Raw genomic sequence first — 23,239 nt, 5'->3', positions numbered from 1 at the left:
AGCTCTCCATGTGTAAATTGTGGGTGACATAATCATTATCAGGGTCCCAAAACCTGTAACAAAATAGATGAAACCCTGACATTTATAAGCTGAAGTTCATCTGTTTGTTTTGCCATTGCCATCTCAGCAAGTAATCAGGTCTTAGATAAAGCTCAAATACACTATTAAATGGTTACCTTGGCACTGTGTATGTTGGAACTGTTTATATCTGTATCTAAATTTGTTTCAAATTTCTTTTCTTTATATTTCCAGACCTGTTCTGGCCTCACAGAAGACATTGGAGAAGCATTCCCTGGATGCTATGTCTCTTGAAACACTGGAAAACACTTGTGAGCCGCAGGATCTATTCGATGACATATAGCTATGTGCTAGATGAGAAACTGGGAGACCACTGCTTCTGGTAGAGATAAGCTGTAAAACTAAAAGGCTTTGTTATAGCCACTGAGCCAAAATCTTTACTCTGAGGTGGTATTCTATGAATATTGCTCTAGTCGTCTTGCGCGGCACTTGTCTCCATTCTTCACTATGCTGTTGTAGACCCTTGGCCTGCTAAATTTGATTTGTGATGGTCTGGAAATATATTTAGCCTCTGTGTAGATCTTTTATCATGCGTATGCAGGGAAGGAGAGCTACATTTTTACTTCCTAACAGTCTCTGGCTGCTGATTGTATCTAGGATCAAGTGGTTTCACGGTGTCCCCAGAGAATGTCAGATGTAAACAAGATGAAGACTATTACTGTCCTTACCTTATACACTGCCCCCTTCTTGAGAACGTCAGCGTAGATGTGGCCTAGCTAAATAATTTTCAACTTTGACTGAGACATAGCTTCCTAAACTGCAAATTAGAATACCTTCTGGCTTGAAGCATCCAAAGAAATGTCCTTTCACTTTTTACTTGGATGTTCTCTGCCGCATTATGCATTGTAAGATATTCTTGCCTTTCACAGTAAAGTGCATATAAAGTCAATATTGACTCTGTTTTAACCTTCTGTAGAAACCCAGAAATAGAAAGCCTTTAAAATTGTAAATTTTGGTGCTTCATTATTTTTCTTGAAGTGATTTCTAAAAAAATAAAATGTATTCTAAAAATGCATCTATTTTAGTTTTATTTGCTTAGAAAGTCTATGAGTAAAGGGGCTAGTTAGCAAAGTATGTTACTGCATGACCTCCTGCCCAAAGCTGATGCGTTCATTTAGATTTAAGGCTTCATCAAAGGAGAAATTAGCCACATGTGTTTACTGTCAGCAGTCAAAATCAAGTGTACAGAACTAAGCAGGCATGTTGCAGTTTTTTAATTGCTTTGTGATCTTAAGAATCAATTCTCACTTAAAGCAGAGGGAGCCAGTTCTTCTGTCTCAGAAAAGATGTCATCCAACAAGTGGTTTGAACACAGGAGTAATCCCATTAAAGTCAGCAGGACTATGTGACATAGTCCTGCTTCTGTGCTCTGTGGCTTGCAATGGTCCTTGGAAGCTACCTGATATTTTTGAAATGGTGGCTTATTTAGGCCCTGATTCTGCCAAAATTCAGTCCTGTATTTAACTAAAAGCATCCATGTCAGTATTTTCAGAATCAGGGCCTCATATAAGAACCTACACAAGGATCTGGGAATATTATATTTAAGCATTCCTTTCTGAAAAACATGGTCACAGCACTTTAAATTCACAAAGGGCTTTGGGACAATGTTATAAATCACACAGTAAAAACATGAATGGCCAAAATATTTTCCTTGCTACAAAGGCTTTGTGCCTGGGAAATGACAGGACCACAAAAGACCTATTCATACACCCGTTCATAGACACTGCCTGATTTAAAATCTTCCAGTGCTGATCTGACAATGCTTTCAGCAAAAGCTTGTATATAGTTTCAGTTTTAATGTGAAAATGTTCCATGACTTAACCCAAAATATAAGAGCTTGGTTTAATTGTGCCTGGAGCAGAAAATGAAGGTAAATGGAGCTGAATATCCTGTGAAACTCTTGCTTTCAAGAAACTATTGGTTTCTGACAGTAGAATGTTATAAATAGGAAATATTACACACAGTTGCAGATGTAGTAAAGTCTGTCAGAATATTTCTTCTTTTCCATTTTTTTGAGGTTTGTAGAATCAAACAAGGAGCTGAGCAGAAAATGACGTGATGGCAGACACATACCTTCACTTGTGTGAGTGCACATTTGTCATCTAGTTAGGGTAGCCAGTTTCCAGTCAGCTATTTGTGTACACAGAGACTTCTCCTCTCCCCTCGAAGCCTCCTTACAGTATGTCAGTCTCCAAAGCCATGTGAGAAGTTAGTGAAGTGCTTCTTTATGGATTTATGTGAGAAACTGTTGCTTTTCTGCTGATAAAAGTTCCATTTTCCAGTTGACTTTGAAGAGGAAATACCCACAAAAATGAGCACAAATTGTTTGTGATGGCTGAGGTAGTGTTGCAGAAGATCAGTGGAACTTCCTTATAATGCATGTTTGTCCACAAGAAGTGGGGACATCTACTTTATCCTCAAACTCATTCATCCCAATGTATTAAAATGGAAGACCCAGTTGTCTTCATTGACAAAGCCAAGCAAAATGTGTTTCAAACAAACCTGTAATGTTTGGAAAGGGAACTCAGTAGTAAGGCCTCATGACATAAAACGTATTTCTTAGAAACCTAAATATGATACCCAGTGCTCTTTGATTTAGCCTCTGAGAAAAGCTGCTATCTTTGCTATCCTTCCATGCCAATGGAGTTCTGGCTGTAGGGGCTTTCCAAAGCTTGCAGAGCAGGTTTCCCTTCAACTCAGCAATCAACAGACAGTGCTCCTATTCATATACTGAGTATAATGTTCATCTACTTCACAGTGGCATAACATCTAGTTTATGTTCATGCTGTGATCCACCATAATCCTTGGATTCTTCTGTGCAGAGTTACTGGGAAGTCACTTGTTTTTCCATTCTGTGTTTGTGCAGCTGACTATTCCCATATGGGTTTAGTAACTGGAATTTAACCCTATGGACCTGCCCTCCATTTTTGTACATGAGTCCAGTGGTTTGTCAAGATGATTTTGAATGCTCCTTTCTCCTCAATTTGGTATTATGGGTGAACTTAGTAAGTTCTTAATTTCTAACATCCAGACCACTAATGAAAACATTGAACAGTTCTGGCCTTAAGCTTCACTCCATTCATCCTTCTGTTTAGTAAAGGTACTAAACTTTGAGTTACTTTGTGAGCGTGGTTTTCTAACTCACCTTTTGGAAGACCATGTTTTTGAGGCATGTCTATAAAACTGCCACATGAAATAGCCTGACATGAGATGTCAGTCAATTGCTTCTCCCCTATCCAAAATATTTTAGTGGTGACAGAAGACAAAATAGAGAAACATGCCCTCAAATGTTTTTTCAAGACAGGAAATTAGCCAAAGTTAGCAGATCAAATTTCAAAGACCATACTTAATTTATACTTCTCTTTGATACTATGCTGCAAATGATTTCCCAGGTAATTTTTTTTTTTAGTTTGAACTGTACTGTTGGGAAAGATAAAACACGTAGTTTTTAACAGGAGGAAAACCATGCTATATTCCATTAAAGGTTTAGACTCATCTACAGTTTTATACTTTTAATGTAACTACTTAAACAGAATGTGCGTTTTGTGCATAGTAATTTTTTATTTAAGGTCTCTATTTACCCAGAAAATTTTTTAATTCAAAAAGATTTACAATTTTTTTTTCAAGAGAGGAAAAAAAATTCTTCTGTACCAAAAAACCACCAAACCCACCACCAAAAGGAAAAAGCCCCAAAACCCCTATTTTTGGGGGGCAGTGCTGTCTAAAAAGTATTGCCTTTGGGATGAAAGCATTATTTTGATATTGAGATAATATTTTGGCAATCTATATCACTATTTTAATTACCTTCTCACTATTATTCCCAGAAGTGGGCACTCGTGTGTATATACATGTGTGTTAGATATGTTGTTCTTCCTTGCTTTGTACCTGTAACATATAGATGATTGTGTGTATAAACATGATTCTCTGGGAATGTATAGTACAGTCTAGCCAGCTTTGACAACTTCTGCAGCTTGATCTAGCAGCCTGGAGGAACTTGAGGAAAGAAGAAGCCTTCATACATGGGAATTCACATGCTGCTAAATGTTTAAGGTAAAGCTGCTTTTTTTTTTCTGGCTTGCCATCTGCTTTGTGGGAAAAATAAAATGTGGAAACAGTGAAGTAAGAATCATAGGAAAACAAGGCAATAAAAACATGTCCAGACTGCTTAGAGACTGAAGGTAATATATTTGAACATCTTCTGAGCAATACTAATTTAGAAAAATGTGCCAGGAACTGGTTGTCCTACTGAAAGAAGAGCAGCTAGAAGATGTTTCCATGTTCTGGAAATCCTCTTCTATTCCTTCTTGTCTCCAGTAATCCATCAGGAGTTAGTACCCCTTTTCTGCTAAATGTTTTTCTGCTCTAATTTTATTCTAATCCCCATCACAAAGTCTGGGGGCTTATCAAACTTTTTTCCTAAATTTCTTTTTGGTGAGTTATCATCCTCAGTCTCATTCCTTTTCCACATAATGTTGGTCAACATAAGAGTTTTCATCTTGTTCTGATCATTAAATTGTTTCCCTGCTATTATAAGCACACTCCAAAATCAGTTTAATTAATAAAATCTATCAGAACAGTCTACTAGGTTTAGGAAAATTAAGCAGTGTATATTTTCAAACACTCATGAAAAGGGAAATACTAAACAGAAGGAAGATTACTTCTGGTGGTCCTCAGGGATGAGTCTTGGGACCAAACTCATTCAGCATTTACATCAGTGGCGCTGGCACAAAAAGTGGTAACTCCAATGAAACCTACTGATGGTGTGTATGTGGAAGCCTTATGAAAAATAGCTGATTCTGTTTTGACATAAAAGTAGCCACCACCTCTGAACAGCATACAAGTTGAATTTTCTGATGGGTGTTGCGTCATCGAGATTTGTATGCTTCTACAAAAAGATGACCGTACTGTCTTCAGGTTACTTCTTGGGAAGGAAGGATAGCTCTGTTTTAGGTTTTTATGGCTCTGTTTGTCTTGTGCAAAAATATTTAACCGAAGAAGATCTTGCCATCATATAATTCCCAAACAGAATGAATTAAACATCACAGAGCCGCAGTATATGTGACGTTGGAAGGGAACTCTGAAGTCCATCTAGCCCAATGCTCAGAGAAGAGTCAACCATAGCATGTTGCTCATGCTGTGCCCAGTCTGTTGTTATTTATTAAGTAAGCAGAGAATCATTTCATCTACAAGTTTTACTATAAATAGCAGCTATGGATGTAAATCACTCTGCTGGGATTTTATGACGCTTTCGGCATTCACCTGGCAGCATCACTAATGAACGCTGCAGTCCCATCCTGCTGCAAGTGTGTGTGCCTTCAGTGCTTACATGTACCTTGGTCTTGGCTTTATGCTTCAGTCAAGACTTAAAACAAGTGGGTCTTATCTGGAATAGTCTTCACAATTAGGAAGCAAGTGCATTAAACAGTCTTAATATTTAAGCTGAAAACTGGTGTCCTCATTGCCCTGTTTGTGAAAGTCCTTTCCCACACAGAACTGTCATTTATTTGAGAGGGACTGAGAGGAATAACTGATAGGAAAATTTAGGTACTGAGTTAGACATCCATTCTAGTACTTTCTGAAGAGCGTGAAAGTATATATTTAATTATCTATTTTATGCAATTACTGATACAGTTTTTGTCATGTGATAGTCATGTAGTCATTCTGTAGTAGTACAGCATGAATTACCCATGTTGCTCTGAGTAAATTAAACAATATCACATTGTCCTTCTTTGTCTGCTTAATTAAATATCACTTGGAAGTCCTGCCTCTCGTTTCTAGTGCATGGTTCTCGTTCACATTGGTTAAGCATGAACCCTGGATTTAATCAAAGCATCTACCCCAATTTTCTCATGTAGCCTATTAGCTTCTGTTTCCTTTCTGGCTGTTACAAGATCCTCTTTGACTTCCAAGTTAGTTGAAAGGTGATTTTGAAAATCGATTTTGATTTTAACCAAAAGCTGAAGTTCTAAGCAGAAAAACCTGGAGAGTACTCCAGGCTCACCTCCACACTCTCAGGCTGCATAGGACATAAATAGGTAGTAAAATACATTTACAGGGCTGTTCAGAAGCCCAGTAAGGACAGCTGAATCCAGAGGGAGATTAGAAACACTGCCCAGACCACTTAAATTTAATGCTATTCTCATAGTCAAGTGAGAAGGGAAGGAAACCAACTACAGCACAGCTTTGCTAGTGGTTCCTCAGTGCTTGGCTGTTAATAATGCTTTGAAGTACGAAGGGAAAACCCATGTCATGAATGACAAAAACTCACCATAGAAAAGCCCTACTCTATTAAGTCACCCCATCCCCCTCTTGCCAAACGCAGGGGGAAAAAACTGCAAGGTTGTGCCCAGAGTTGCTGGTGGAGCCTGGGAAGGAAGAGAGCACAGTTCCTCCTCCCGGAGTGCTGGAGCTGCTCAGCTACCCTATGCCAAAGCCCTCCTGGCCATGTTAGCCTTGCCTTCTGCGGTGAGCCCAGGAACACGAGCACAACTGATCAGCCTAATGTTGTATCCCAAATGGTGGGAAGCTACTGTGTGAAAAAGACTTGAGCAAGTCCAGAAGAGGCCATGGAGATGCTCCAAGGGCTGGAGCAGCTCTGCCCTGGAGACAGGCTGAGAGAGCTGGGCTGGGTCAGCCTGGAGAAGAGAAGGCTCCAGGGAGAACCTTAGAGCAGCACCAGTGCCTGAAGGGGCTACAAGAAACCTGGAGAGGGGCTTTTGAAAAGGGCCTGTAGGGACAGGACAAGGGGAATGGCTTTAACCTGACGGAGGGGAGATTGTGATGAGCTATTAGGCAGAAGTTCTTCCCTGTGAGGGTGGTGAGGCCCTGGCACAGGTTGCCCAGAGAAGCTGTGGCTGCCCCATCCCTGGCAGTGCTCAAGGCCAGGCTGGACGAGGCTCGAAGCAACCTGGTCTAGTGGAGGGTGCCCCTGCCCATGGCAGGGGGTTGGAGCTGGATGAGCTTTAAGGCCCCTTCTAACCCAAATTAGTCTGTGATTCTGTGATTCTATGATATGAGTGTGTGAAGAACTCTCTGGGCTGCATTACAATGTAAGGAGCCGGGGTGAATATCTTGGGACATTCAGGCTAAGACAGTGATCCTGGCTCCTTTGGCAGGAAGGGAAAGTTGAGTATCTTCAGCTGGGGATGAGATGACTTGCTGTCAGGTGATACCCTTCTCTTTCTCTGTTAGCACTTAAGGTATGTAGTTGGCAAATGTTGAAGCTTGTGCTTGCTTGAAGCTGGGTAGATAACAATGAGTGGCCAGGCAGCTACCATTGTTGTGGCTTCTGTACTCCCCAGAGAAATGAAGAGGTTCAGAGTATCTGATATACATGGTTGTCAGATCCTTTAAGGTGGTGGGAAAAGCAGGCAGAAGTGCAAAATGTTTCTGTATGCAGTCAGAATGCGGTCCTTTGTGTTTCATCTGGGCACAGCCGACATTCAGACCCCCAAGGCCTGCATTTAAAAAAGCACATTCTGCTCCTGCCTTTGCTGCTGCATGTTCCTTGTGTATCATGCAGATGTTAAGTAAAGTCACCTCAAAGATGAATCTGGCTTTTAGGTTTTTATTTACAAGGACATTGGAGAAACCTTTATGCCCCAAGAAATTGAGCAGACAGACAAGCGTAAAAAGTATATCAAAATATGAAATACTGTGATCCAGCACAAATCCATCAGCTATGACACAGATTAATTTGTTTGGGTTTTCTGATATTCTGGGTAATTCAAAGACCTGTCTTATGATTTTTCCACATCATCTGGGTGATGTTTTCTTCCACTTTTCACTTCTTGCTATGTGAGGAAAGGAAGTGCTGGCAAACTCTCCAGTACCATTTCCACATAACACATAGTTCACTTTTCTTCATATGGAGGGAAGAAGTTAATCTTTATCCTTTCCGGTAACCTGCTGGAGAGGCTGCTTGCAGCCCTGGAGTGCACCCTGATCTGAATAACATTTGCTCCATCCCTCCAAGCCTCTGTCTCGCAGCCGCATCCAGAAAACCCTTACAACCTGAAGGGCATTTATGAGTAATCTTGAGCTGAAATACTGCCGGGAGTTTGCCTTTCCGGAGCCAAGCACTTGGAGTTCAGCAAGGCAGAGTCCTGTCACATGTGGTGCAGTCCAGCTTTCTCCACTGCACTTGGAGGCATCCTGCACAGCTTCCTGTGGAGATGCTGGCACGCAGATAGTGCAAACTCCTTCTGTGAGGGGAGTGGTCAGAGCAGAAAAGGATCCTGCATTCATACAGGCTGCTGTAAGTTTACTTTGGAAAATCAAAACCTCGTTAGGCATTGTCTGTGGGGAACTTTTACCAGACATACTGAAGTCAAGTTCACTCCACCCTCTTTTCAGCAGCTGTGATGGAAGCCAAGAACGAATGTTATATTAGGTGTGGACGTAGTGAGTGCAGCAGTACGACAAGTCCTCAGGAATGGATGTGTAAAGCTGAGTGCTCAGATGCCTGGCACGTGTAGTAGAACCCTCATATTAAACAGCCAAGGTCAAAATTGAAACAGATAATGTCTGCCACATCCATACTTATCCTCCTATGATCTCTGTAAAAATGCTGGTTAGTTGTTCTCTGCAGCTGAAGCAAGAGGCAGGTAGTAACTGTCATGTCATATGGGTGACTAAGGATGGGTGAGGCGTTTGTCCACAGAGTCACTCACTGTTCAGGAGAGTGGAGAAAGCTCAGTGATGCAGAAAGCCAGTCTTCAGCTCAGATCACACCATCCCCGTACCATTTACCCAGGAGATTGCAGTACAGTGATTTTAAATCAGAGAAAAGTAAAAGTTATAATGTGATCATAGAATCAAAGAATGGTTTGGATTGGAAAGGACCATCATAGGTCATCTCATCCAACCCCCTGCAATGAGCAGAGACATCTTCAACTAAATCAGGTTGCCCAGAACCACATCCAGCCTGGCCTTGAATGTCTGCAAGGATGGCACATCCACCATCTCTCTGGGCAACTCATGCCTATGTTTTACCACTCTCATTGTAAAGACTTTTATCCTCATATCCAGCCTGAATCTACCTTTTTTAGTTTAAAGCCATTCCCCCTTGTTCTGTCCCTACAGGCCCTTGTCCAAAGCTCTTCTTCAGGTTTCCTGCAGCCCCTTTAGGCACTGGAAATTGCTCTAAGGTCTCCCAGAGCCTTCTCTTTTCCAAGATGAACAAGCCCAGGTCTCTCAGCCTGTCTCCAGAGCAGAGGTGCTCTATGCAGTGAACCCCTTTCATAACAGAGGTGTTCCATGTTCGATGCTGTGAATATTTCCTACTTGTGAGTTAGAGGCACATGCTCCTGCACACGGTTGTTTTCAGCATAACAGCCTGCCTTAGCTTTCATTAGGTGGCCATGTTCCAGGCTTGCCTCACTAACCACGTTTCTTCCAAAGGCTGCAGCAGGTCTGTGGGAACAGAATAGCTGAGGATCCATTTCTAAGCAGCCTCTCATCCTTCCTCCATTAGCCGTGCCGCGTGGTGTCAGTGTGGCTGATAGAGAGAAGGGCCTGTGTCCTGCTTCTTTGTGTCTGCGGGTATTTTAGTTTTATGACTCCATCCTTCCCACAACAGAGCCAAAAACAAAGAGATGGGAAATGAAATCAGCTGTCTAGGGCTGCACTAATAAATATCTATAAAAGTAAGATTGGATTCCGAAGAGCAAAAGAGCAGTTGAGACATTTAACCTAAACATCCATAATAAACTAATCAGAGCTGATTTATGGCGAGAAGTATTTCATGCTGCAAAGTCATGGAGGAAGTGAAATAATTTCTGCCTAATACTTGGCCTCTTGCTGCCTGTCTCATTCCCCCTCACGCAAGCTTTGGAAAGATGTGACCAACCTCCTCATGACAAATCCCAGGAATGTTGTGTCTTCCCCTTTGACTTCAGCTGAGCCGAGCAGCCAAGCTGGATGATAATTTATTGCAACTGCTCAATAATGAGCTGCACTAAGCCCAGAATAAGCTGTTGTTTTGCAATTTTTTAGTCTTGATTTTGCTTTCAGTTTTGTACAGAGGAACAAGTTAACAATCTTCTAGTGCTGCAGCTTTCTTTCTCCAGCTGAACTGCTGTGAGGACCTTTCCTATTACTATCACCAATTTCAAAGGATGGTTCACCTGCCCTAAGGTCAGCTCTTGCATGTTTCGGAAGTGCACTTACTAAAATTAATCAGCGCACTTAACTAAAATTAATCAGAGGTGTGAACAGGCATATGATTGGGATTCAGGCCACCAGAGGAGTGAGATCAGTCAAAGGAAAGACTCAAGAAGTACTAGGAAGATATCTTTTTTAATGGAGTGGTTCACCCAGATCGGAGATGGAGATTCAGGTCCTGTTTCCTACTACTTAGACCTATTCGCTGTCACAAAGTTCATGATCAAACTTGCTTTTATTGACACCAGGGCACATGTGACCTGTCAGTACGGTTCATAGGAGGACTGATGTTGTGTGAAGTTCCTCCTGAAGGATCCATGGGGTCCTCCACACTTTCAGACTTGCCCTATGCAAGACTCCTGCAGAGGTGACATCTCCAGAGTTAAAGCCCCAAAATTAGGCAGCTGCAACCAAAGTTTTATTCTTGAAAACCACCAGCAGTCCTGAAAACAATGGGGTGTGGGATGTGTCATCACTCCAGTTCAAGACCCTAAAATGAGAAATGAAACTTAGCTAGCACAAGAAGATACGCAAGCCGAAAAAAATGAAAGATGCAGTCTCTGATTTCACAAAAGATATACGTAGGTTTCACAATAACTTCTTCATATCCTTGCCTTTCCCCTCAGCACATAAGTGATTTTGAGAGAAATAAATAAAGAAAAATAAATAAAAAATCAGGCTGAAGTGGATGCAGGCACATTCTAGGCAGCTTTTACTGCTCAGTAGTGACTGCTGTTTCCCAGCTCAGGGGAGAATGCTCAAATTGATGTTCACATATTGGTTGGGCTGGTCTGAGGGTCCTTGTTCTATTATTGCTTGTGATTGTAACACACTCACACTCCCTTTCACCAGGACGGTGTTGCCAAATAAAAGTTACTCCACATCCAGCCCCGTGATTATAGTTTGAATAGAAAACTGTCAGAAAATAAAGTCCCTTTGAGGGCCTCAAAAATGTCTCAATAAATTCTAGTGACAGTGGTGCTTTTTCTTTATTTGCCTGGCTAGATTTTTACTTTAGCCCTTTTGTAATGAATTGCTTTCCATTGTAGCACATAATTACTTGACAGAGTTTTGCTAAGAGGGGTCTGTGAGTCAAGCCCTCATCTCACTGCAGTCAATTCCAAACTTTATGTGAATTTTGGGGAAGTAAGGATGTGACCCATGTGCTTTTTAAAGTTCATAAAGACAATACAATGTGGCTAAGATGACAGATTAGAAGCAAAAGAGAGAGCACATAAGGGCACCTTACAGGCAGGAGAGCTCTGATGGTTAGGATAATGTACAGAAAGGGATCTCCCTTATCTGTGCTTTGTGCTTTGGAGGAATGAGGTAGTTCTTGGTTGAGTTTTTGAAAAAGGAGGTTGATTTTTTTATTTACAGGCCAAAAGAGCATAGACTGTAGGCTGTGGTACCACTAGTGGTGGGCGCAGTTTAAGAGCTGCTCCATGTCTTCTTGCTGTCTCTTCTGAGGGATGCTCTGAGTTATCCAGGTGTGCCAAATACAAGACTAAGGGCTTTGATAACTTTTGAATTAAACTCACACACTTATAAGTTTAATGGAGTATAGCTGCACTGAATATAGGGTTGACCGAAGAAAACTCTGTGCAACCAAATACTACCTTTGCTGTAATATCAGAGAAGCTGTGTCTGCCCCATCCCTGGCAGTGTTCAAGGCCAGATTGGATGGGGCTTGGAGCAACCTTGTCTAGTGGAAGGTGTGCCTGCCTGTGGTGGGCATTGGAACTGGGTGAGCTTTAAGGTGTGTTCCAATCCAAACCAGTCTGTGATTTGTGATCTTTGATGAGTCGTTTTGTGATCTTTCAAGATCCTGAGCAGAAATACTGAGTTACAGTTTGGTGTCCTCTGACGTCTGTCACCCACAGAGGGTATGTAAGAGGACTATAGCATAAACAAAAAGTGTTTAGAAGGTAGCACAGCACAGTGGGGAATGCTAGAGGGGGTGAGTAATGGATCTTGAAATGTAGCTAAAGAAGAACTGACAAACTGAACAAACTAGAACAAGCAAAACAAAGTGGCTCTTTGTGCATCCCCTGGAGCTTATTGCCAGAAGACAGGGTGGATGCTAAAAGCTAACACAGCTCCTAGAGGAAATGGGTCAAGTGTTCTGGAAAAGGGTCACCAAGTGTTGGCCTAGGAGGTGCCCTGGGTTAACAGTGTCTGGGAGCTGAGAGAGTACTAGGGAAGAAGCATCATGCTTACCACCCTCTTCCTACGTGTCTCTAAGCAACTGCTTCTTGCCACTGTTGTGGACAGATGCTGAACTGAACAGACCTGTGATCTAAACAGTAATTGTTCTTACAGGTATAGCTAATTAATAGGTTGCTGCATGTCTTGCTAAGGAAATAAAGCAGTTGCAAGGACAACTGGGAAATTCCTACACACATTGCTGTTGTAATGAACTGGGGGAAAGTTGCTTTACAAACAGTGAATGCATTCATGAGGAAGGCAGGTTGTCATGTCCACCATGCTCCCAACACGCCATCTCCTGTCTGTGTAGCCCTGGTCTGCATCACACAGCAGCATCAAATGTGATTATTGTGTCCTTCCATTCGAGGTCAGGGCTGAGTCTAGCCCTGCATTAAATTATAGTCTCTTCAGACTGCAAATGTCAAAGTAATGCTTTGCTATGATGTTTGAAGCAGCAAAGTGAGTTGTGCGTCAGCCAGTGTCAGGAAATTTCCTATTCAGGTATTTAAATGTGGCATTTTCATATCATCACTTTTGAAATAAGGTGGTATGTTTGTAACTGCTGCAACAGAAAAACCTTTGCTGTGGAAGTCAACATGTGGCCAGCTGTTGATATGGACAACTGTAGAGCATCCTTTGGCTTCCTGCTGGTGATTAGAGGTGGAAAAGTATAGTTTCTCATCCAAGAACAGGAGCTGCAACCTTACAGTTGGACAAGGTCTAACTTGCATTACAGCCTGTTGTCTACCTATGTGTCTTCTTGTAAAATATCTTGGTCTCCACTTACTTTTCTACACATTTGCGTAGTGTTGCCCTGCATGGAAAGCATTTCTCGTGTTTCAGCCTAAAAGACACATTTCACTGGCTAATTATAGTATTTGGTTTCTGTGGATGAGTGTTTTTGGATTAAAGTGCAGTGTTCTTGAGATATTGTTATTACAGTTGTTTGATTTGATCATAAATGGATAATAACAGACCTGGTCCCAGGGAATCAGCCACAGTAGCTGCTTGTTCCCTCCCCTGCTCTCCCTGCCAGCCTCATTGCTCAATCTGTTGGGAAGAACTTTGCAGTGCAATTGCTTTGTTAGCTGTCTCCGTTAACATACCAGACTCAGCAGCTTAAGGAGGAGGATTGGTCATGGTGCTTCGTTTTCCTGTTCGTATCTCACACTAGTTCATTAAAATTATGAACATGTTGTGAAATGAAAATAAATATCATTCAGGCTTATCCGGTGTAAAACTAGCTTAGTCATGCCGAGATAGTAGCTGTCTAGATCTGTTAATATTACCCTGACAGGCCTCAGCTTGAGACTTTTAAGATTTCACAGGATTTTCTGAGATCTCTTGATATAAACTCTTTCTCCCTAAAGTGCAGGAACAAGGGCCAGAAAATTTTTTTGTTCTTAAAGACATGACTGCATTCAGCCCGTCAGTTGAGATGTGAGTTATACTTTATTCTGCATTTATCTGTCACACAGGATTTGTCTTCAGAAAACCTGTTGGCCGTGTGCTTGCATGCTGCCTTCATAGCTGCCTACAACAGCGTACATCACCAGGCGCCTGCCATGCTGGGTGCCAAAGCTCTCCAAAGACTAATTCCTTTAAGAGCTGACTTGACATCAAATAGCTTTTGTCAAAGAAATCTCTTCTTTTGCTCTCTCAGCGTGGTCTTAGCTTCAGGAGCAGCAAGCATCAGTTGGTGCCCTAGGGATGCTGGAGGTGAGCACTCACCAGTTCCTCCTCTGAAATGTCTGCTTTTGGTGGTGGATCTGCTGAAAGTCCACAGCTGAGGTCCCATCTTCATGCAGTCAGAAAGGGAACACAAAAGGGCGAGCCCAGTTGCTTGTTGGAGTCCTACTCTCCAGGATTTGTGCATTTCACCTTTGTTTTAACATCTCATGCTTCTCTCTCAGGTCTTGTGGGCTGCCCCACTCATACATGTTAATCTATTCAGTGTGCTGCTGATGATGGTGGTGCTACCAGCAGCGGTGTGTTGCAAGTACACCTGAAGAGGGCATTGGTTTCCCTGTTAGACAAGTAACTAAACCTCACACAAAACAAAGTACTATTGTAACTTAGGAGGAATCTTCCTTACAGAAACTGTGGGAAATAATGTTATCATTTACCACTTCAAGCACTTTTTTCTGTTTTGAAATTTAAAATTCTGTAGAGAGTCCAAGAAGTTAGTGTTAAACCTTCTTTAAGAAGCACATACGGAATAGGAGAATGTTGCTAAGTACAAGCCAATTCTGGATACCTAAAGCCTAGAGAGAGAACAGATGTTTTACCACCTGCACGCTCTTTTCTACCACAAAATAATTCAGATTTGGATGTTCCACACTGGATCAGTTTTTGTTTCTTTTTGAAAGCTGAGTTCCCTTCTCATTATATTTTAAGTGGCAGGGATGTGGGGGGTTGAGGAGGGAAGACATTAGTATTATATCCTAGGTTTGCACAGTGCTTACAGGAAAATGTTAAAATTAAGTTTCTGCCTCTGGGGGTTAATAATGTATGGCTGGTGTAAGTCTGTTATGAAAAGAACATAGTTACAGCAAGAGCATATGGCCAAATAAAAGAAGGAATCCAGCCTTTCAGAGTTGCTGTTCTCATGGAAAGGGAACGGCAAAAACCAACTGGAGCATAGACGTGTTGTTAGCTGCAGCTATTCTACTTGTTTTCCTTCCAAAATATAAGGATATTTCTTGAAGACATGCAGTATGCTTCAGTGACGATTTTTGGTGAAAAACTGTATTTCAGGCAGAGGGGTGAGGTTTTAGGAAGAGACCTGAGTCAAGTGCAAACACTGTAAAACAGAATCACTGAGCACACAAGGTGTAAGGAACAGCTTAGATTTGGTATGGAATCCAGTGAGTGTGCCTGGCCTAGGGGGTAGAAGGTGATGGAGACGGCTCCTGGGGGACTCTTTTCTATGTGCTAATGGATCAGAGAAGCAGAACAAGTAGTGGCAAGGAAGACATTCACAAAGCAACTGAGTAAAGGAGTAAGTTAGATTAACGCAGATACAGGTTGTAGGTGTGTATCTTAGTGGAGCTGAGCTAACAAACAGAATTAATTTTACTAATCACAGACTGCTTTGGGCTGGAAGGGACCTTAAAGCTCATCCAGTTTCAACTCCCTGCCACGGGCAGGGACACCTTCCCTAGACCAGGTTGCTCCAAGCCCCGTTCAATCTGGCCTTGAGCACTGCCAGAGACGGGGCAGCCATAACTTGCTTTTGACTCTAAAGATGCAGCATCCCTTCTGTTCACTGTCACCCACATAAGAGCTCTCAGCTTTGTACCGCATTGATCCTGCTGAAGACAACAGTTTTGCCACCCTTTGTGCAGAGCACAGCTTCCTAGGCATTGCTTATAACGTATGAGCTCATACTCTGCCGTGAGTGGCACAGTGCCTAGACACGACAGTGCAGAATACTTTCATTTCTAAACAACTAGAAGAGAGTTTACTTTACTGACAGATAAAGATAAACAGGAGGAGGCAGCTGTAAAAAGAATTCCATTGACCACTGACCTGAAAAGATGTAGCTTTCCATAAAATAAGCACAAACTAAATAAAAGTGAATATTTAGGTTTTGCAAAAATACTTCCTCCCAAGCCCATTAATTTTAGAGGGTGATAGGAGCGGCGTATGTGAAAAGGGAAAAGGCATGGCTTTCTAGGCTGAATTGCCATACATTTCAGAGTTACTACGTAGACATCTTTACTCTCTCAAATTAAACCAGAGCAGATGCCCTGACTGTTTCTGACTGTACGTGAACCAAAGAAGAATTCTTTGGGTTTCACAGAACAAGCCCAGATCTTCTGAGTATGAAACTGCTATTCCAAAGCCTTTAGTAATCTAAAGAAAAGTATTAGTGACATAACACTGGAAATAGCCCTGATTTTTCTGGTTCTTTTTGTTTTGATGTAGGCTTTTTATGCTTGGTTTTGATTAGGTTTGGTATATACCTACAACAACTATCTGTATGAGGGGAGGAGGTGTACACAGATGCAATCCTGGTCAATTCTCTACTTCATTTTCAAAGACCAGAAATAAATGTAGTGATGGTTGAAGTTAATCTATGCAAAGGTATCTTATCACTGGTAAGGGAACTTAGAACAATCTGAAAACTGGTCTGTAACCTTCCAGCAAATAAAAATACCATTTATTTATTTTTTTATCCTCCCCAGTCCACCTTCTCCATGACTGGTACCTGGATTTAAATCCAATTGAACTTCTTATTTTGGGTAACTGGCTGATAAATGACAGATATCTTGGGGTTTTAGGTGCCTGGAAAAGATAGCCAAGCTCTGTACATGTTCTCTTGAGGTCACCTGCATTAAAGATCAGCTCGTCTAAGCCAGATCCTCCAGATCTTTCCAAGACACTATCCCTAGTATGTAACTCCTGTCCAAACCCCAAGCCTTATACAGCTGGCTTAAGTCATGGTAAAACATTTTGAGCTCCTATGTAGTATTTCTGTCAGGTATCACCAGGGTTTACATGCAGATTGAAGGTTCAAACCAGATTCTGGCAGGAAAATGCTTAAAAAAAAAAAAAAAAAGGCTAAAAATCTTGAATGCCAAGCCATTCATCTTCTAAAGTAATAATGATAATAAAGAACATTATTGTTCCTCATGGGAGATTTTACTCTAACCTGGATGCCATAGTGCATGACTACTGCTCAACCACTAGATCCTCTAATGTATACTCCTTCTTACCACAGTTTAACCGACTGGTCCAAGACAAAGATTAAAAAATCCTAAAGAAAATCTAATGAGTGAAATACTGCCAGCAAGCTCTCACAAATAAGTGATTTCCCAATGAAGGCTGAAGGAAATGAATGGAAGTCCTTGGGCTGGTAGAAAGCATATACCAGCCACAGAGCCTGAAGTAGTAGTGGAAGGCAGATACACAAGGCCCGTTTGGTTAGAGATGCATCTAAAGAATATGTAAGAGGAGTGACCATCATGAGATGTGTTATTAAGCCACCTGCAGAAGCAAGCGAGCATTAGTGGTTGCAAGAAGGCAGCAGATAGAGCTCAGCTTCAGTGATAACACAGACTTAGCAAGCAGCAAGAAGCACAAGAAAAGCTGGCTTATGTCAGTGAAAGACACTGCACAGACATCCTTTGTCTCTGAAATTATAGATCATTGCATGCACACAACATAAACCATCTGAGCCCAGGATGCTACAGAGCATTGTCACCCTCTCTGTTGAGCAGCACACCATCAGCACTCTCAGCCAGGATCAGCATCTTCTCTTGATGCTGCAGCCACATCAAGGGTGAGCTCATGGCAAGATGGCTTGGTTAGGGGTGGCAGACCTCTGCACCTTGATTTGCCTAGCGTTTAGATGTCTGAGTTGCTTGTGGACCAGATGCTGTCATGCCAAGTTGTTTGTCTTTTGAAAGTTCACAGGAAGTCAAGGAAAAACTGGAAGCAGAAGTCCAAGCATTGCTTCAGATTGTTTTGGGGATTTCCAACCAGGCTACATTTTTGTTCCTTATTTTCTTTAATTTAAAAGACTAAATCCAAAGGAAAATTAATTTTTAAAGATGAGGAAATATTGCTTAATCCCAAAGTAATTTTAGCATTTACTGAAAGAAATAAACTTTGGATCAGCCTGGAAAAGTGATGGGTTTGTTTTTCTATTAGTCCTTTATTTTGTTTGTTTTCAACTTGCAGTTAAAAAAAAGAAAAAAAATAGAACTCTGTGCTGTCCTCAGCTCTGGTTATAGGCATGAAGTGCCAATAGGACTGCTGGGATTTATGGAATAAAGCAATGAGGAGAGTTTGACCTTTCCCCATTATCTCCGGTCAGTCTGACTCTTCTGCCCTTGGGGCCTTCTGAATATATTTAGGAAAGGTGAGGGACAGAAACTGCCTCAGAGGTGAGGTCATCTCTGATGAAAAGTTGCCTTAAATGTTACATCTTTTGCTATCAGCATCGAGCAGTTTTTTCATGCTAAACTTTTTTTTTTTTTGTTGGTTGTATACTTAAAAAGTTGGGTTATTGTTTGGTTTTGTTTTTTGTGGGGTTTTTTTTAAATATTCTAATGCATAACTTGCATTGACTAGCACCAGCTGGTGGATACTCCATGCCTATTACACAAGTTAAAATGTGACCTGCTTAAGCACCTTCTTGGTGGCAAACCACAATTTTGGTACTTCACTTCTATCTAGCAGACATCTGCCAAATGATTAGTAAAATAATAAGCTACATCCGTTCAGGGATCCCCGTGGCATAGCCCTTTTATATCAGTTGGACTTTCTGTAACTGAGCGGAGCTATAAGCTTTTGTTGGCACTAAAATATTTTTTCTGCTGGAGAAACAATATAGATAATGTGTCATCATGAAAAGAAAAAAGTATTTGCCAATGCTATCACATTATCTGGAGGCATTGTGGTTATCTTGTTACTCGTTTGTTTTTTGCTGGGATTTTTATCATGCAGAACATGTGAGCAAATACTGGCTGACAAATACTATAGTTGGTTTCAAAATATGACACAAATGGATCCTACAAACATCAGCCAGCAGCTACATTCTGGGATTTGTTTTGAATGCAAAAGAGGCAAGTGTGAGCTGAGAAATTAAGCACCATAAATCTACCCTGTGCACATTGCCAATTTGTTTACGTGATATGGTGTTATGCTAGTCGAAGTGATCTTAGGATGTGCTAATAAAAAGTGATTAGTTGCTTAGGCATATTTATTTAAGAAATATAATAGCTTAAAAGCCTTCTGGTCAGAGTAGATAGGCCATCATCTTTAAAGTAAAATAATTCCTTCAATTTATGACTCTTTTTGTCATAATTCAGGCTTTAAAACCATGAATCACGACTGAATTGCTGTTGACTGGGCTGTAGGCAGTGACAGTCCTAAGGATGGATAAAAAGAAAGTGGAAATTTATGATTGCTGAACTTATTTTCCTCTTCAAGACAACACTGAAGGGCTCATTTCTAGTGTTCCCCATGCCTCTGACATTTTTAACTTTAAGATGTCTCTTTAGCAGCTGAAAGTGCTATCACATTCTATAATAAAAGCATTTGCTTTACATTTTCATGGCAAGTCAGTGGAAAATTATATGTGCTAAAAAGACAGCAATAACATTCCTGTGAGCCCTATATATTAAACTCTTCCCATTACTTATTGCATTGACCTTCCACATAAGCATCACAAATATGATACTTGATCATAAGTGGTGTGTGAAGCTCATTATAAAAACACACCATACAGAGGAACAGAACAGACATTTCAGCCATCATGTGCTGATGACCCCAAAGCCTGAAGAAAAGGAAACATTACAGGCTGATTGAGCTCATCAGGACAAGGGCTATTTCTATCACCTCTTCTGTGACAGCTTCCTCATAGCTGTATTTCTGCACACCAGCGCCTCACCTCTGGGTAGAAAACTACTTACAAATAAGCTTCTAAAAGGAGATAGAGCTTCAAAATGTGACTTGTAATTTTCCAGTCAAAATGGGGTTGGAACCTTTTTCTATATACACGTGGCTTTTAACAAAAGATGGGCTTTTCTGTGCATCTCTCTATAGCCTGGTGCTGAACAGGAACAAAGAGAGAATGAAGGTGAAATCACACGTTGTGCAAAGAGTGGCGGATGCTGATTATGTGCGCTCAGACACAGCTGAAATAATCTGAATTTGGTCTGCTGATTTCATCTGTCTCGTTGCAAATTTCCTCTCCAAATTACCAAGTACACTCAATCACTGCCTAGCGCTTGCTCACTCTGAGTTCAAGCCGTCATCTGACTCTTACTTGCAGTGGGGCTCCCCTGTAAACATTACGCACAAGACACAAAGGTTTTAAGTGATTGCTCAGTGGTGGGAGAAATATAGTATTGCTGCTCTACAGTAGCTATGTATTGGGCAACCATCTCTCAAATGATATAATGCAACTATCACTGGGTAGGAAGCTTCCTCAAGCTCCAAGTATTCCTATTTGGGAAGCGGTAATGTAGCGATATTTTACCACGCATTTAAAGGAATGAAAAAACAGATGTGATAGTTTGGATTTTTTTGTGTTAGAGTGGTGAGATGTATTTTATACCTTATCCAGTTCTGTGTTGTTACAACGTACAGAGATATTGACTATTAATAGCTTAGCATTTTTTCCACTGAGATAGGTCACCCATTTCATACTAGTATTGGTGTAGATAGGATGGGTAATTGGGAAGCCTTTTCGGGATGGATGCTCAGACTTATCAGATAATGCCTCACACCAAACTAGAAATGGCTGCACTATTAAAATATCTGCTCTTTTTAGTTTGTCTGGCTGCTAATAGGGTATCTGTTGCTCTAAAAAAAAAAGGGCTGGCTGTAAAACTTTTAATCTGAATAGGTTATTGTGTAAGTCCTTTTCTGTAAGAGCTTTCATTTGCTATCTGAGACCCAATAATGGAATTGCTCTGTATGTGGGAGCACTTTTTTGAGTCAGGAATACGAAAAACATCCCTGTGTGACTTGCTGCATGTCAGTAGAAATGTTAATATATGGGTAATATGTAAGCAGAAGGTTTCTAATACCAAATCCTTTTGAAGGACAGATGATCCATGTTTGAGCTGGAGCTCCTTTATGCTACACGCCAGCAGGATTTGTGGTACTGGTACATTTAAGTCACATTTCTCAGTTCAGAGCTTGCTTTTATTGGGCCAGTCCTTACATGAACACTATAGCTAGGCTTTTCATATAGGTCTGTGGAACCTGCTCATGTCTTTCCTCTGAGCAAGTGACAGGTATATAGCCTGATATCCCAGAGTGAAAATCTCAGTCTAAAATCGTGATCATTTTCTTGAATCATTCATTAACATTGGCTGTGCACATAAAATAGCTGCAAATGCACTTACGTTAGTTTCTTTCCATAATCCTTCATTCAAAAAACACTTCACCTGTATACATCATATAAAATGTATTTGTATGAGTACCTGCATGTAATGATAAGGATTTATCAGTATTATTGAAAAGCTATTACATCAGGTTATATTTCTTCTGTGTTCAAAATAACATCTGTTTTTCCTGTCCTGGGGAAGGACTCAGAACACAAAAACAATGTTCAGTTTGCAATCATTCTGTAGAGGCACCTTTCAGAGGTACATTCTGCTCTTTCTGACAGGCTATTGTACACATGTTATTAACACACTGATTTGCGGACCAATAGCATGAATGCCCAGGTGGTCTCCAGTCTCCCAAAGGATCCTGCTCTCAATCTCTGCCTTCAGGCAAAAAGAACCACTCACTTAGATAAATGCTACCTTATCTTGCCTTTCTTCGAAGCTCGCCTGAGTCAAATCAGGGCTCAGCTTTCAGCTTGCAAACTCAGAGCTGTGAACTAAGCCCCTGAACTGAATGTTAATGTATTTTTTTGAGGGTAATAGGCACACAATAACAAAACCCAGCGAATGCTACTAGTCCTCTTAATAGCTGAAGTGTGTGGTGTATGTATGCATGGGCATGGGTGCATGAACTCACACAAACAGGGCATCCTATCTTAAGTCTATTTAATAATTGCATTATTATGTGAAGAGCTTATTGCAGTCTTCTGGGGAGATTTAAATGCATGGACCTGAACACATGCATTTTGGAAAGATAGCGTTTTTCCATTTACATGCTTTCAGGTTTCCCTTTATAGAAGCATAAGCACAGTCAACCTATTCCTTTTGCTTCAGCTTTTTACTGAACACATCAGAGCATAAAGCTCTTTGAAGTCAGAGGAAGAGTTCTGAGGAAATTCAAAAGACTTGGGATTAAGACCTGGATATAGATTGTGAAAAGGCACAAGATGTAAAGATACCTTCATCTTCTTCTTTTAAAAGATTATGTTAGTCTAATAATAAAATCTAGTATTAACTAATACTACAGCAATAAAAATAATAAAATGTAGTAAAAGTATATGGAGAAGTTCTAACAATGTGATTACATATACACATTGCACAAGCAAAAATTGAAAATTAAATCCTAAGAATCCCTTTAATTCCTTGGGAAATCAGAAAAATTCAGAGGTAAGACTACAATGGCCCCTTGACTGTGGTTGTAGAAGGAACCTCGTATCAATCAATTGCTTTTAGTTCAGTGTTCCCTCTTTGTAGATTTTTCTCTGCTACAGAGACCCAATACTTGTTTCCCTTGTCCAAAAATGGTTCTTTCAAGACTGTTAGAAGTTTACATGTTGTCTTTAAGATGTAATGACCCTTTCTGCTTCAACAGAGATTTCACACTCATGATTTTGCCCACCCTGTAGCTCACGTCTGTAACCACAGCTCAAGCCCTCTCCCTGCATCATCAGGTCCAGAATGTGGACTATGAAGTAATAAATATGAGTGAAAAAAATACCAGTTAAAAAAACAAACAAACAAACAAAAAAGAAAACCCCAAACCCCCCCCCCAAAAAAAAAAAAAAACAACCAAAAAAAACCCCAACCAACTTGTTTTTGGTTTTTACCCCTTCTTCTGCCAAGAGAGAAGGTTCCTCATCAGACTCAGCCATCAACAGTGGTTGCACAGTGACCACGGCCATCTTTATCTGCTGCAGAAATGAGGTGCACTTCTGGGGTTGCCTCCATTGCATCCTGCCCTGAAATGCCTTGTTACCTCTCAGGGAAGGGAGCCTTAAGTTACTTTCCTCATCCAAGCTGAAGAGCGTGCTACTGTTCTTTGGGTACCAGCTATCTTTTGACAAAGAAGTAAAGACTTCTAATATCTTTAATAAAGAAGTAAAGACATACTAAAGTAAATGAATACTGAAAAGCTATAGCACATAAGAAATAGCTGA

General features: G+C 40.9%; 1 protein-coding gene across 4 annotated transcripts in view; it reads left to right on the top strand.

The window, feature by feature from the left end:
- Positions 1–1,089, top strand: part of XRCC4 (X-ray repair cross complementing 4) — a 174,576-nt gene extending 173,487 nt beyond the window's left edge. For all 4 annotated transcript variants that reach the window (XM_065664059.1, XM_065664057.1, XM_065664058.1 and 1 more), the window contains exon 8: positions 253–1,089. In XM_065664059.1, the coding sequence (XP_065520131.1) occupies positions 253–361 (109 nt within the window). In that variant the 3' untranslated portion in view covers positions 362–1,089. The remainder of the gene's footprint in view (positions 1–252) is intronic.
- The last annotated feature ends 22,150 nt before the right edge of the window (positions 1,090–23,239 follow it).

The sequence above is a fragment of the Lathamus discolor genome, chromosome Z (assembly GCF_037157495.1).
Source record: "Lathamus discolor isolate bLatDis1 chromosome Z, bLatDis1.hap1, whole genome shotgun sequence".
Taxonomy (NCBI): Eukaryota; Metazoa; Chordata; class Aves; order Psittaciformes; family Psittacidae; genus Lathamus; species Lathamus discolor.
This window is presented reverse-complemented; position numbering and strand designations above follow the sequence as displayed.